The sequence below is a fragment of the Sipha flava genome, unplaced genomic scaffold (genome assembly GCF_003268045.1).
Source record: "Sipha flava isolate LNK unplaced genomic scaffold, YSA_version1 592_pilon_pilon, whole genome shotgun sequence".
In the NCBI taxonomy this organism is placed as follows: Eukaryota; Metazoa; Arthropoda; class Insecta; order Hemiptera; family Aphididae; genus Sipha; species Sipha flava.
In genome coordinates, this window is record NW_020273572.1 from 78352 (window position 1) to 92683 (window position 14332).

Genomic DNA, 14332 nt, shown 5'->3' on the forward strand with positions numbered 1-14332 from the left:
AGCCCCCAATTCTATGATATGTACTCAAAAAAAAAGCGTTCCGGTTCAGAAAATTTTCCATTTCAAGCACTGTCTAGGACCATGGTTAATTTCAAGGTAGGAGATTTAGTCATCATAAGGAAGGACCACCAATCACCCCTGGAGTGGAATTTGAGCAGGATTATCCAAGTACATCAGGAAATGGATGGACTGGTACGAGTTGTCACACTCAAAACGAAGAGCAGCACCGTGAAACGACCTGAAAATGAAGTGTGCAGGAGAACCCGGGGTAATTGATTCCTCGCCGTGCACAAGAACTCGGTCTTTCAAAATCTTCGACTTGGTGAATTTTGCCCCGGGACTTGGGCTTACACCCGTACAAGATCTAACTGACCCAGGAGCTCAAAATTAATGATCATAAACAACGCTGTTTGTTCGCTGACTGGGTTTCGGAGCGTTTGGAAGAAGATCCCAATTTCGGCAGAAAAATCATCTTTAGTGACGAAGCGCATTTTTGGATGAATGGCTATGTAAACAAACAAAATTGCCGTATATGGAGCGATACCAATCCACATTAGGTTTACCAGATAACAATGCATCCATAAAAAGTTAGTTTGGTGTGGATTTTGGGCTGGTGACATCATTGGTCCGTACTTTTTTGAAAACGACGTTGGTGAGGCCACCACCGTCAATAGTGAGCGTTACAGAGCAATGTTAACAAATTTATTTTTCCCCAAAATGAACGATATGGACGTGGCCAATATGTGGTTTCAACAAGATGGCGCTTTGTGCCATATATCGAACGCCACGATAGCCATTTTGAGGGACAAATTTGAGGGTATGGTTATCTCTTGCCAAGGTGACGTGAATTGAACTATTAATCATCAGAAGTATGTAAAATTAAAAATTAAATATTAATAGGTAACTCACTATTAAACACCAAAGGTATGTAAAATAGGATATGCAACCTGTTTATTATCGCTATCTTTGAGCAACATATACTTTGAAAAGTTAGTAAACTCTATATCAATAGTAGTGAAATTCTCAGACAATTCATCAACTATTGCTATACCTAATTATAAGCTGTTTATAGGTTTTTCAAAATAACATATATTTTTGTTAAATTTCTTAGGTAAAACTACATTTCTACCACTATTAGTATCAAAACAAATATTTAGAACTTTTAAAATGCTTAGGTTTTTACTATCTTCAAAGCCGATGTAACAGTCACTTTTTGATTTTATGTTTATTTTAATATCATTTTTAGTAAATATTTGAAATTGAGGGTCTATAAAGTATTCAAATAATGGTCTATTACTATGCAATTTTGTATACACTATTTTACCATTTATTACATCATTTAATTTAGTCTGGCTAATAAATGTTAATATTTCTTGATAGCAATTAATTATTAATTACTTTATTAATTAATTACTTGCTCTAGCAGTTTCTCATGTTTTCTGATCATTCATTTTAAAAACTTCATGTAATTTTCAAATGGAAAACATGAGCACTTCTCTAAAGAACCAAATTTTCTATAGTCATCAACTATATGTATCAGACAATGGATATTATGAGATACAAATTGTTCTCCGTACAGCTCATCAAATTTTTCAACAAAATATATTAATATTTTTTCACTAAAATTAATCATTCTTTCAGAAATATTGGGAGTTAAGAAAATTCTAAAAGCTACATGTAGGCAAATAAAATGAAAATAACAATCATTGGTGAGAATTCCTTTTAAGACTATTGGCCCAGTATACAGCAAAAATAATCTAAATTCTGTCGCTTTCCATCTTGGTACTTCATTTAATCCTCTAGGCTTTCTAGAAAAATCACAAGTTATAGTTCGTTTTATAGATAAAAGGCGATCAGTTATTATATTTACATTATGACTTGGTATGCGGACAAGAACTGGAGCTTTTTTAATTATACCCAACCATAGTAAAATTAATTTTTTTAATATACTTAGACATACTAAATGCATATAATCAATGCTGAAATCATCTACCATATTTATATAGGGGATTTGAGTTAAAATTGAAACTGTATCACCAACATGATGCTCATCATCAGTACGGTTTAAGAAATCAAAATGAGTTCGTTTGGAAAAATTTGTTCCTAAAAAACTTAATGTATTGTTCACACGAACACCATCAACAGTACATCTTGGACAAGAATGGTATCCAACATGACCTTTAGTATATAAAATGAAGCTTTTGGCTGGTGTATCACAGCAAAATGTAACAACTTTTACAATTTTTTTTCCAAAAGCAGTATCTATACCATTATTAGGTAAGTATTTAAGTTCATCAACCAAATTATTTAAAAATAAATTACTACTTGATGGTTTTTCTTTGCCCCAATAAAGACCAATCAAAAACACATTAAGTATTTTAGAATAGCTCTGAGCATAACCAAGAATAGGCCAGAAAGTACTGGAAGAGCTTTTTGTAAGTGGTAAACCATCAATACCAATAACTAATTTAATTATGTTTTCATTTACATACGAAAAATTACAATGGGATTTTAAGCCGTTAGCAACACCAAAATGATAATAATATCCTGATTGAATCATTTTAATTTTATTTGGCTCACAAGAATTATTTGTCTTTAACACAGTTCTAGCATCTATTGGAAAATGATCAAAACAGCTATGATTCTTTAAAATCTTTAATAATGCCGAAAATACAGATAAAGTAATATTATTTTCAACTGTCCAATTTGCTAATAATTTAAGAATATAAATATCATAGTCAAAAAAATTTTTATTTTCATTTGACATACATTCATAGTCAGAGTCTGAGCTATAATAGTCACATTCAAGTTGATCTAAAATATTAACATCTAAATCAATTATGTTTGAAAATGTACCCTCTGATATATTATTTATTATATTAACATCACTATTAAATGAGGATAAATGTTTAGACTCAGTAACCAAATCGGGAATATTAATTTGGGAGGAATTAGATTGTGGTAAAAACTGTTCTCCAGACTGATTTTCAGTAATAAAATCAACCGTTTCTACCTCTTCCAAATATCTTCTACGTTTAGTAGATTTACTCACATGAAAACGAGACATATTTTCATATCATATGTAAGGTAGGATATTTAAAAATAAGTGTACATTAAATTGCTACTATAAAGTATTATAGAGATTAGACTTACCTTCAATAATAACATATAAGTACAAAATAATAAAAGACACAGCTAGTACTACAAAATTGTACAACAGTCAACAATATAGTAATTAATATATAGAATGAATATAGTAATTAAATAGCACACTTGAAATCAAATTATATAAATTCAATCAAAATTAAATAAATTAAAATAATGCGACGGTCAAAAACTGCAGCAGTCAACGGCAGTACGGCATCCACAATATATAAGAGTTCGTATAGTGTCGTATAGTGCAATGAAGAGTCTATGACTATAGGGCTAAGTGAAGAACTGAAGACAGTCATATTTCGATAGTAATCCTATTATAAATAAAAATAATTCTATTGGCGGGAGGAAGCGGCTCGCGGTGTTTCTCGTGGAGGTACCCAGCGTGGCGGTAATGACGACGTTTATCTATTAATATAATATGGCCGGTTTCCCGATAGTTTAAGCGAAAATTATATAATAATATAATATTATACTATCTATTCCAAAAGCGAACGATCATTTTGGCCGTCCGGTTTTAGTCGATCCCATAAATCTCCGGCTAACAATAAGGTGGGGGAAATTTGGCCTTGGCACTGTCGCAGCCGTCAGTTGTATGCGCAAAAGTGTCGTCACTTCGGTCGATTGACGATTATCTTTTGGAAATTTGGAATAGAGCTGCAGTAGTGCAGTATAAATACATTTTTATTTAAACAAAATGCGCGTAATACTACACATTATTATAATAATAATAATAATAATAATAATTATTATTATTATAATATACATATATAGGTATTAGATAAATATAATATTATATGTATTATACAGCATGTTCAATGTAGGTATAATTTTTTTAACGAAAAACATTTTAATTCTAATCAATTTTGTGACATAATATATATATATATATATATATCATAATAATTTATGAATATTATAATGTGAACTTTTTATTTAACAATTAAATTTATATAAACTTTAATTATTAATACCGTAAAACCGGGTGAATAGAAACAGTGGGGTAAATAGAAACAAAAACAGGAAAATTATTATTTCTTCGTCCCTATAATCAAATATTTGTGTTATCAATATGCAACCTTCACTAAACCGAATATACACTAGTACGAAATTCGATAAGCTAGAAACGTTCCATTTATTTTTCCCTCCATGCACGTGAAATTGATAACAAACATGTACTATTTCTTATCAAAAAAAAAAACGTAAAATACAAACTCACTGTTTGTCATGAAATAATAACCTAACCGTTCACTTACACATTTTAATTGTTCGAGCTAGATGTCAGGAGTCGAAAATTGTAAGTATAATAATTTTAAATTCATTATTTTTTTTTTTATTACACATTTTATAAAATATCTCTTTTTGAGGGTGAATAGAAACAATCATGGGCCGTATTAAAAAAAAAAGATCCAAGAGCCAAAAAATATCAGATTCCCAATCCAAATGATTTAGAATCGGCCATTCGCTGCATAAAGGCACGACAAATGACCTATAGAGAAGCTAGTGAAGTATATGGTATACATTATTCGGTACTTTTCCGCCATGTCAAAAATTCGAACATGAAGGCACAAGGTGGACAAACTGCACTGTTTCTTTCAAACTTTCCACTGAAGAAGAAAATCATATAGTATCATGCCTGTCTCTTTGTGCAGAATGGGGCTATCCATTGGATAGGTATGATATTAGAAGGTGGTGAAGGGATACCTGGATCGACGTGGTAAAAAGGTGAGACAATTCAATAAAAACAATTTGCCTGGAAAGGATTGGGCAAATGGTTTTCTGACTAGGCACAAAACAAAACTTGCACTCAGATTATGTCAAAATATAAAACGTTCTAGGGCAGCTATTACTAGAGAAACATTAAATGATTACTTTGACAACCTGGAGATTTCTATCGATGGTATTCCTCCTAGTCATATTGTTAACTACGATGAAACCAATCTAACCGATGACCCGGGTAGACGTAAAGTAATTACAAAGCGTGGATCGAAATACCCTGAACGTGTTATGAATAACAGTAAAGCTTCTACTTCTGTAATGTTCGCTGCTGCAGCTGATGGAGTACTCCTACCTCCATATGTTGTACATAGATCAAAACATATAAGTGATACATGGAGAATTGGTGGTCCTAAACATACCCGTTTTAATCGCACAAAATCTGGTTGGTTTGACAGTTTTTGTTTTGATGATTGGATCAAAACTATTGCTATTCCATATTTGTCTAAACTTTCTGGGACAAAAATATTAATTGGTGATAATTTGTCATTTACATTTACCCATGTTAATTATAAGAATTATGTTTATGTATGTAACCTATTATTATAAGTGATAAGTAAATCCAAAGACTGGAAATTAAAAGACTAAAATGTTAATTTAATTTTAATTTTTATTTATTCATATTTATTCATGACTAATATTTTATGACAAGGTGTTATTTTTATTTTGTTTTTTTATATTTATTGATACAGTTGGTAAATGTTGTTGGATTTTAATAAAAAAAAAAAAGTTTAATGGCAAAAGTTGTGTACAATTTTTTAAAAATATCAATAATCGTTTCTATTCAAAAACCTGTTGATATAATAAAAAAATATATAAAAAAGTCATAAATAATTCTATTGTCACCAACTATCGGGTCAATAGAAACAGAGCACTTAAAACAATATATACAATTATTTATTGAAACTAAAATATTTTTGAATCGACAGGTTTAAAGTACTCGACAAGACCAGTATTTTGATGTACTAATCAACTTAGTAGCTCAAATAGATAAGTTTTTATGATACTTCAAAGTTCAAAAGTGTTTCTATTCACCCGCTTTTACGGTATGTTATTTAATGTATGCATTTAATATTAATACAACCATATATTTCAATTGAAAATATAATATGAAATTTTCAATTAAAACCAAATCAAAACTACATATTTAATTAAAATACTGATTTCCTGATGGATTTTCAATATTAATCGTTATATCTATAAGGTTGGATAAATATCAAGTATAAAACATTTATTCAATTATAAGTTTTCGTTAATTTTTAAATATTTCTTTTCCAATATTAATGAATTCTTATTAAATGTTTCAGGTTCAACATAAAAAATTAAAGATATATTCAATGTTGAACAAACTTTTTATTTCGAATATTTAAAATTCAATCATACATAAATATTGTTTCAATCGTTATGATTGACAAATGCTGTGTGGGATTATTAATAGTGTCGATTTCAGTTTCGTCTTTCGTGTTGCGTTGTTCACTGTTGTAATTATTATTTTGGTTTATTTTGCAAATAAAAATTTAAGCCTCCAAATTAAATTTAAATTCAATCAAATCTCCACCTATGCATTTTAGTTATAAATTATTTAAAAAGAAATAAACATATTTTACAATTGAAAATTATTTTTTATTATGATTTTACAGTTTTTAATTATTTAAATATAGGCATACTATTGATCACAAATAGCTATATTATAGTTAAAATCTTAAAAAAATTTATTTTATACTTCAAACTAGAAAATAATGATTAAAATGATTAAATAGGTATAATAATAGGTGTTAGATAATTTGTAGATAATAATGACGCGGACCCGTGCGGCAGCCGTTATCGAAACGTCTGTCGCCGACCGTGCCTATGTCTCTCTCATCAACCACCAGACCGCGGCACGCAACGCCGCCGCGACACCCCGTCCCCCCATCCATCAATGGTCAGGAGACGCGAACGGTCGCGACGACGCCCGCACGGAATACTATCCAACCGGTCCGGTCGGGTTGTTCTTAATAATGATGGGCATAATCGAATGATCTTTATAATCAAATGATTAGTAATCGAGAGAATCTCTCGAAAAATTTCGAGTAATTTTTCGTTTGATAACAAGATTTTCGTATCTCGATTATTAATATTTCGAATGATTATTTCGAGACATCTCTCGATTATAAAAATGTCTCTATTACTAATATTATCATTGATAAGAATAATCATTCAGGCGTCGGGAAGGTGGCGTCCCCATCGCCCAGGGCATTTTTACTCAGTGCTCTGCAGTAGCCCCTTGATCTTCATTGGTTGGGGTAGTCTGGTCCTCTAGGTTGGGGGTTAAGCGTAGGACTAACAACCCTACCTCGTAAAAAATATATTGTTATGATACCATCACTAAATCAGCCTCGGACAAAGAGAAACGGTTTACAGACTGGGCACGGATAACGGACAATGGAGTTTAAGATAGCGACCGGGAATGTAATGAGCCTTTTTAGAACTGGAGCGTGTAAAAACCTAATGGAAGTATTGGACGTATATAAAATTAAAGTAGCAGGTATTCAAGAAGTAAGGTGGGCTGGAAAAGGACAATTAAAAGTAGGAAAAAATATTATATACTTCTCAGGAATGGAAGAAAGACACCAATTTGGGTGCGGATTTGCCGTACACGAAACCAAAGAACTGCACATAAAGGAATTCAACCCTATATCAGAGAGATTAGCAGTACTAAGAATTGACACTAAACCTATAAATATTGCCTTAATATGCACATATGCACCAACGAAAGCAGCTGACGAGGATATAAAGGACACCATCTATGAGGATCTGATCCAAGCATATGACAAATTGCCAGGGAATGCAATTAAGATAGTATTGGGCGACTTCAACGCTAAATGTGGAAGAGAAATTCAGTTTTCCCATACGTTAGGGAAAGAAAGTCTTCATGATATAAGCAATGGGAATGGGCTTAGGCTAATATCATTCGCAACAGGTAAAGATATGATGATAAGTAGCACAATGTTCCCACATAAGAAAATTTATAAAGGTACATGGAAGTCACCAGATGGCATTACAATTAACCAGATAGATCACGTTCTCATCCAAAAAAGGTTCCGCTCTTGCATTAGAGACGTACGTAGTTATAGGGGAGCGGACTGTGATACGGACCATTTTCTAGTCGTAGTGAAATTTAAATTAAAATTACAAAGTCAGAAACGACTGGGGAGCAATAATAATATACCGTATAATTTGGAGCGCTTGAAGGATGACAAAATACAACAAGAATTCTCAGTAAAGATGAGAGAACATGTTTAGAATATTGAAGAAGAGGATATAGAAGAGGAATGGTGCAAAATAAGTAAAGCTATTAAAAAAGTTGCAGAACAAATTATTGGTAGACTAAAAAATGGGAAGAAAAAATGGTATAACGAGAAATGCAGGGAAGCGATAGAGAAACGACGTATGGCTCAGGATAACTACGTAAAATATAATGACGCAAACACGAAAATAATATATGAAATAGAGAGAAAAAATTGCAAGAGAATTATACAAAGAGAAAAAAGAAACTTCTTAAACAGTATACTACAGGAAGCTGAAAAAGATCGTTCGCAAAGTAGTATAAGGAACTTTTTCAGAACCATCAGGCATTATAATTCGTTCAACCCAAGCTTGAAAGCTATTAAAAATCGTGATAGAGAAATAATTATGAAACCAGAGCTAAAAGCTATAAGGTGGGAAGAATACTTTAACACATTGATGGACAGTACTGCTATAGCAGTAATTCTTAAATTTGATGTACGTATATCACTACTGCTATAGCAGTAGTTGAAAAACCGTTCATTATAATGCACTACTGCTATAGTAGTACTATTTTAAATGGTTTATATGATAAAGTATTATTTACTGTCCCACTACAACTCAACGGATCATTGGGCATTGTATTTTATAACCACTTATTTCTATTTTTAGTATTTGCCGTTTATAATGTTATCGGGAATTTTATTGACAATTATTTCTGAAAACTGTTTATTTTCATTTTAAAATTAGTACCATACAGTATAACAAATAACAATCTGGCTAATAATATAATCATTGTTTATAGTTTATAAGTTATCGATTGTTTTCGTTATATTTAGTTTTGGTAATCCAGTTGCAGTTGTGTGTCGACTATCGAGTTGTTAGTATATTTAAGTAAATAAATATCAAATATAATAAATATTATGTCCCAAAAAAATATCGAAAAAGTATGTGATTATTTAGATGAATCGTTAGAATCTGACTCTGACGAGTTTTCATTCGTAGACGATTCAGATGCTGATCCCGACTACAGTTTTCCGTGTAGCAATAAAAATATGTTACCAACACCATCTAGCTCTAATGTAGAAGTCCAGGCTGAAACAAGTGGCGAAGAATCATTTGAGGTAAGCTCTAGTAACAGTGATAATAGTGTACCTGAAACCGATGATGATCAATGGGTCGAGAACTGGGTAGACATTCCAGATTTCCAATTCAATAGTAGTGATTCTGGAATAAAACTCGATATTCCCGATCATGCAAAAGATAACCCTTTACACAGTTTTGAAATGCTATGGACCAAAGAAATAACAAAAATGATAGTTTTGTCTACGAATAACTATGGTATTAAATTGGGCCCACAAACAAGACCACATAAAAAATATTCTCGTAACACTGAATTCAATAAAGTAGATTTTGACGAAATGTATAAGTTTTTTGGTATTTGTTTGCTGGCTGGTTCTGTAACATTTGCTGTAATCAGGGACATGTTTTCCAATAACCCTCTATACTATTATCCGATAATATCAAAAACAATGTCGGGCAGGCGTTTTGAAAAAATCTTGAGATGTTTTAGTGTAGAATATTGTGACCAATCAACAGAAAATGATCCAAACGATCCGTTAAAAAAAATTCAACCTCTTTTTAATAGTCTTTTAAATAATTTTAGAAAAGCATACACTCCATATGAAGCTCTATCATTAGACGAATCTCTTCTTCTTCACCGTGGACGACTCATGTTTAGGCAGTACATGCGGTTGTTATGGGCTACCATATTCCTAGAACCATGTATAAATAGAAATCGTGCGTATCACAATATTATATGTATTACACATCGTTATATTTAACTAATTGGTCATAAACCGAGTAGGAATATTAAGAGATGTAATAAAATTGATTCCTAGAATAATGAAGTAGATCAGACGGACAAGGCTTATCACTGAGTATTGCCGAAATAACAAGATATAATAAACTGTTAATCCGTATTCCTAGAATAGTGAATTAGGTCAAAAGAGCAAGGCCTATTGCTGAGTATTGCCGAAACAACAAGACCAATGACGTCAATCAATCCATATAAAAGAGGGATCAAAATGACCACAATGCAGATGAGTTCTAGTCACGGAACAACAAGCTACTCCACGTCACTTTGTATTAGAATTTTGTTAAACACTTTGAGTATTAAAATAAATGTATTAATGTATTAAAAGTCTCATGTCTATTTAAATTAAACACATCTTCGACTCGCAACACTTGAAATCGAGCCGGTGGCATGTAACACGGTTAAAAAAAGCGAGGTTTGGAATAAAGTTTTTTGAGCTTTGCTCACCCGGTGGATATTTACTAAATATGGAAATGTACAAGGGAAAGAGAAATGAAACTCAAACTGGACCTACATCAAAAATAAATAATTTAGTTTTTCGTCTTTTAGAACCTTTTGTTGACAAAGGTCATACCATTTTTATGGACAATTATTATAACAGTGTATGTCTTTCAAATCAACTTTTACTACGAAAAACACATACCACTGGTACTTTACGTAGTAACCGCAAAGAAAACCCTAAGTGCTTACTGACAAAAAAATTGAAGACTGGAGAATATATATAGCGTCGCAAAGGAAATGTATATATTAGCAAATGGAAAGACAAACGAGATGTACTTGCAATAACTACAAGATACCAGCCTATGCTTTCAAATACAAAAAATCGATTTGGCCACGATAAAAGTAAACCCATTGAAATAATTCATTATAATGATAACATGAGTGGCATTGATAAAACAGACCAAATGATGAAGTATTATAGTAGTCCAAGAAAACAATCAAGATGGTACAAGAAAGTATTATTTCACCTATTAGATATAACTGTTTGGAATACATTTTTCATTTATAAAATACGATTTGATTGCAGTTCTATGCGTTTTAAAGATTTTCGTGATATATTGGTAAAAAATATGTTGAAAATTCCACTAGACAAAACTGCCTTACAATTTTTCAAAAATGTCACAGCAAAAGAACCAAAAAAAAGATTATCGGGGCACTTCCATGAAAAAATTCGACCTCCACCTAACTATAAAAGGGAAGTTTATTACGAGAATTGTAAAGTGTGTACAAAAAAAAAAATAAGAAAACAAACACAATATCAATGCAGAGAATGTGATGTTCCACTTTGTGTTGGAATATGTTTCGAAGACTTTCGTAAAAATATATGATTGTTTGAAGTGCCATGAAGAACACTTTTATTGTTATATTATCACTTTTATATTTTTTATACTTGTATTGATTTAGTTAGATCATATTTTTAATTATTTTCTAAGGCAAAATAAGTTAACCGAGTTGTGGTTTTTTATTGCTATAAACCTATATTATGTCTATTTGATGTATTTATTTATTAATTTATGTATTTATTATATATAACTTTTTTAGATTTCAAGTTGAAAAAAATAAATAAAAAAAGAAGTTTTTAATTTAAATTGTATATTTTTGTTTAAAAATATTAAAAATATTGAATAATTTTAAGGTACTACTATAGCAGTAGTGATATACGTACTTGACATTACCATTTAGGTGGACAGTACTGCTATAGCAGTGGTCAAATCACTACTGCTATAGCAGTAGTATTTAATTGCGTTTCTGAAGGTTCTTAAGAAAAAAAAACAAAATTCAGAATGTCCATCAATGTGTTAAAGAACTATTGAATGCGGAGGTACCAGTAAATCCAATAGTAGGTAAAACCTTCCAAAGAGCCGAACCAATGCTGAATGAAGTAACTCAAGAGGAAACTGATAAAACGATAGTTAGCCTAAAAAATTGGAAGGCACCTGGTTCGGACAGCATACCATCAGAGCTAATCAAATATGGGGGCAAGCAGCTACATTATGCCATTTTCAAAATTAGCCAAAAGATTTGGAGAGATGAACGTGTGCCATCGAGCAGGAACGAAGCGATAATTATACCGTTACATAAAAAAGGGGACAAAACAATTTGCGAAAATTACAGAGGCATCTCATTACTAAATTCAGCTTACAAAATATTCTCAAAGATACTGTTGAACCGGCTAGAGCCTTACGTGGAAGAGAACCTAGGAGAATACCAGTGCGGTTTTCGGAAAGGGAGATCAACGATCGAGCAGTTGTCAGTAATTGGTCAAATAATAGAGAAAAAATACGAATACAGGCAAAACATTTGGCAGTTATTTATTTACTTCAAGAACGCCTATGACAGTGTACATCGGGAAAGTTTATACAATATAAGGGATGAAGTTGGAATTATAAGGAAGTTTCTGTGCTTGAAATGCCCTACTATCGTTCTACATTTTTTTAAAATTTGATTTATATTAGAGTTTCCATTTATTGCCTCATTTATACTTAAGTTTAGTGTGTGTGCCACACATGGGTGATGGTGTTTAAGAAGGTGTTCGTTTATTGCATTTTTAATATTTGACCCATTGTCTGAAACCACAGTTATTATTTTATTTGCTATATTCCATTCATTAAAAATATTTGTAAGTGTAACGGCTATATTTTGACCAGTGTGTCTGTCAAAAACGTCTTTAGTTGCAATAACTGGTGAATATAATTGGTCGTCAAAAATAAAATGGCACGTCACTGTTATATATGATTTATTGGAATCAGATGTCCACATATCTGTCGTAATTGATAAATCATTTACATTTTGAAGAATAGATTTTATTTTAAGGAGTATAACATTATATTCTTGTGGTAATAATTTCGAAATTAATACTTTTCTACTATGGATCGAATAACGTGGTTGCAATTTTTCGCTATCTTCAATAAATCCAACGTTTTCTACTAACGAGAGTGGTTAATAATCCGCGACAATCATTTTAATTAAAGATTTATTAATAGCCTTAATTTCAGAATCACTAAGTTCATTTACTTTTGTCGAACCAAAAAGTTTTAGTTGACGAGGCCGTTTTGATGGTGGCTCAGAAAATTGTGACGAAATTAAATGTTCAGATGATAAATTAGAAGAAATTGCTGAAGTTGAGGGATTAAATGTATTTTAGGTAGTCTGTATTAATTGGTTATCTGGATCATCTTCATTATAAGTGATCGGATTGAGTTTAGTTGGGTGCATTCGTTTTAAATGTTTTATTATAAATTTAAAAAGATACGAAAATTATGAAATTAGTATTTATTATAGCTTAATATTATAAAATACATATAATAAATAATAGTATTATTTTCAAGAAAACGCACGGAACGTGGAAGGGCATTTCTATAAAATATGTGAAATGCAGTTATTTAAAATTTAAATTAATAAACTAAGCTGTTTCAAATAATTTCAAAGAGATTGGGTAAACAAATAGATAATTCCGTGTACCTAATTTAAAAGTTCTCGAAACCCTTATTAAAAAATTATAATTTTTAAGTACCTACCTTTTAAGTTTGTCGTGTTTCCGTAATATTTATAATCCTTTTTACATATTTGACGCTTAACAGTTCTATTATTAGTATGTTTTTCAAAATGATCCCATACAACGGAACGTTGTTTACAGCTCGGTCTCATATTTAAATAAATTAAGAAAATACTTCTGAAATTTAATACTTTTGAAATTATCGAAAAATAACAAAATATACGATTGTCAACTGTTAACTGCTAAAATGCTGTTTATGGCGTTGGCTTGCAAGATTGTTAAACAATTATATTTGGAAAAATCCAATCAAAAATCGTCAATATGTCCCTTCTAATAATAAACAGTAAAATGGTGATTTGTGGTAGCAGAATTTATTTATAACGTGCCTATGAATAAAAGTATTTTTGATAAAAATAATAAACGTATATTGTTTCATTTATAAACATACATCGCATTGTCACATGTCTGTATTTATTTATACAACCGAGTTAGAATGTAGAAATGACTAAAAACAAAACTATCACAAATTAAAAAATAAAAACATCAGATAAGGTAGTTATAGCCGGCTAACTATCATAATTAAAATTTTAAAATTTTACATTTCACACCTTATTGATCTTTTATAAGTTCACAACCAGCGAGAGAATCAGAACTCAGAAGTTTAGCCTGTTCAGGACTAAAGTACATAGGTATGTAACTAATAAATACATATAACCATAAATATGTACTACATTGAAAATTGTAATGTCATATGTGAACTATTT

At 31.1% G+C, this 14332-nt stretch overlaps 3 protein-coding genes and 1 pseudogene across 3 annotated transcripts; all 4 read left to right on the forward strand.

Annotated features, from left to right (window-relative positions):
• Nucleotides 1–3850: 3850 nt before the first annotated feature.
• On the forward strand, nt 3851–5032 carry LOC112691300 (annotated as a pseudogene).
• Nucleotides 5033–7353: 2321 nt separating this feature from the next.
• LOC112691301 (craniofacial development protein 2-like) lies at nt 7354–8718 on the forward strand. Its single transcript, XM_025565467.1, has 2 exons — nt 7354–8031; nt 8215–8718. The coding sequence occupies exons 1-2, from the start codon at nt 7354–7356 to the stop codon at nt 8716–8718; spliced, it is 1182 nt and encodes a 393-aa protein (XP_025421252.1).
• Nucleotides 8719–9119: 401 nt separating this feature from the next.
• Nucleotides 9120–10040, forward strand: LOC112691302 (piggyBac transposable element-derived protein 4-like). The gene has a single exon (XM_025565468.1). The coding sequence runs from the start codon at nt 9120–9122 to the stop codon at nt 10038–10040; it is 921 nt and encodes a 306-aa protein (XP_025421253.1).
• A 910-nt stretch (nt 10041–10950) lies between these two features.
• Nucleotides 10951–11400, forward strand: LOC112691303 (piggyBac transposable element-derived protein 4-like). Its single transcript, XM_025565469.1, has one exon. It carries the CDS (start codon nt 10951–10953, stop codon nt 11398–11400), a length of 450 nt encoding a protein of 149 aa, XP_025421254.1.
• The last annotated feature ends 2932 nt before the right edge of the window (nt 11401–14332 follow it).

Bases quoted from the DNA above. Each gene is read 5' to 3' on its own strand.
- LOC112691301 (XM_025565467.1), top strand. From the start codon at position 7,354: ATGGAGTTTAAGATAGCGACCGGGAATGTAATGAGCCTTTTTAGAACT. The intron at 8,032-8,214 runs GTACGTAGTTAT...GAACATGTTTAG, and splicing joins TCCGCTCTTGCATTAGAGAC to AATATTGAAGAAGAGGATAT.
- LOC112691302 (XM_025565468.1), top strand. From the start codon at position 9,120: ATGTCCCAAAAAAATATCGAAAAAGTATGTGATTATTTAGATGAATCG.
- LOC112691303 (XM_025565469.1), top strand. From the start codon at position 10,951: ATGAGTGGCATTGATAAAACAGACCAAATGATGAAGTATTATAGTAGT.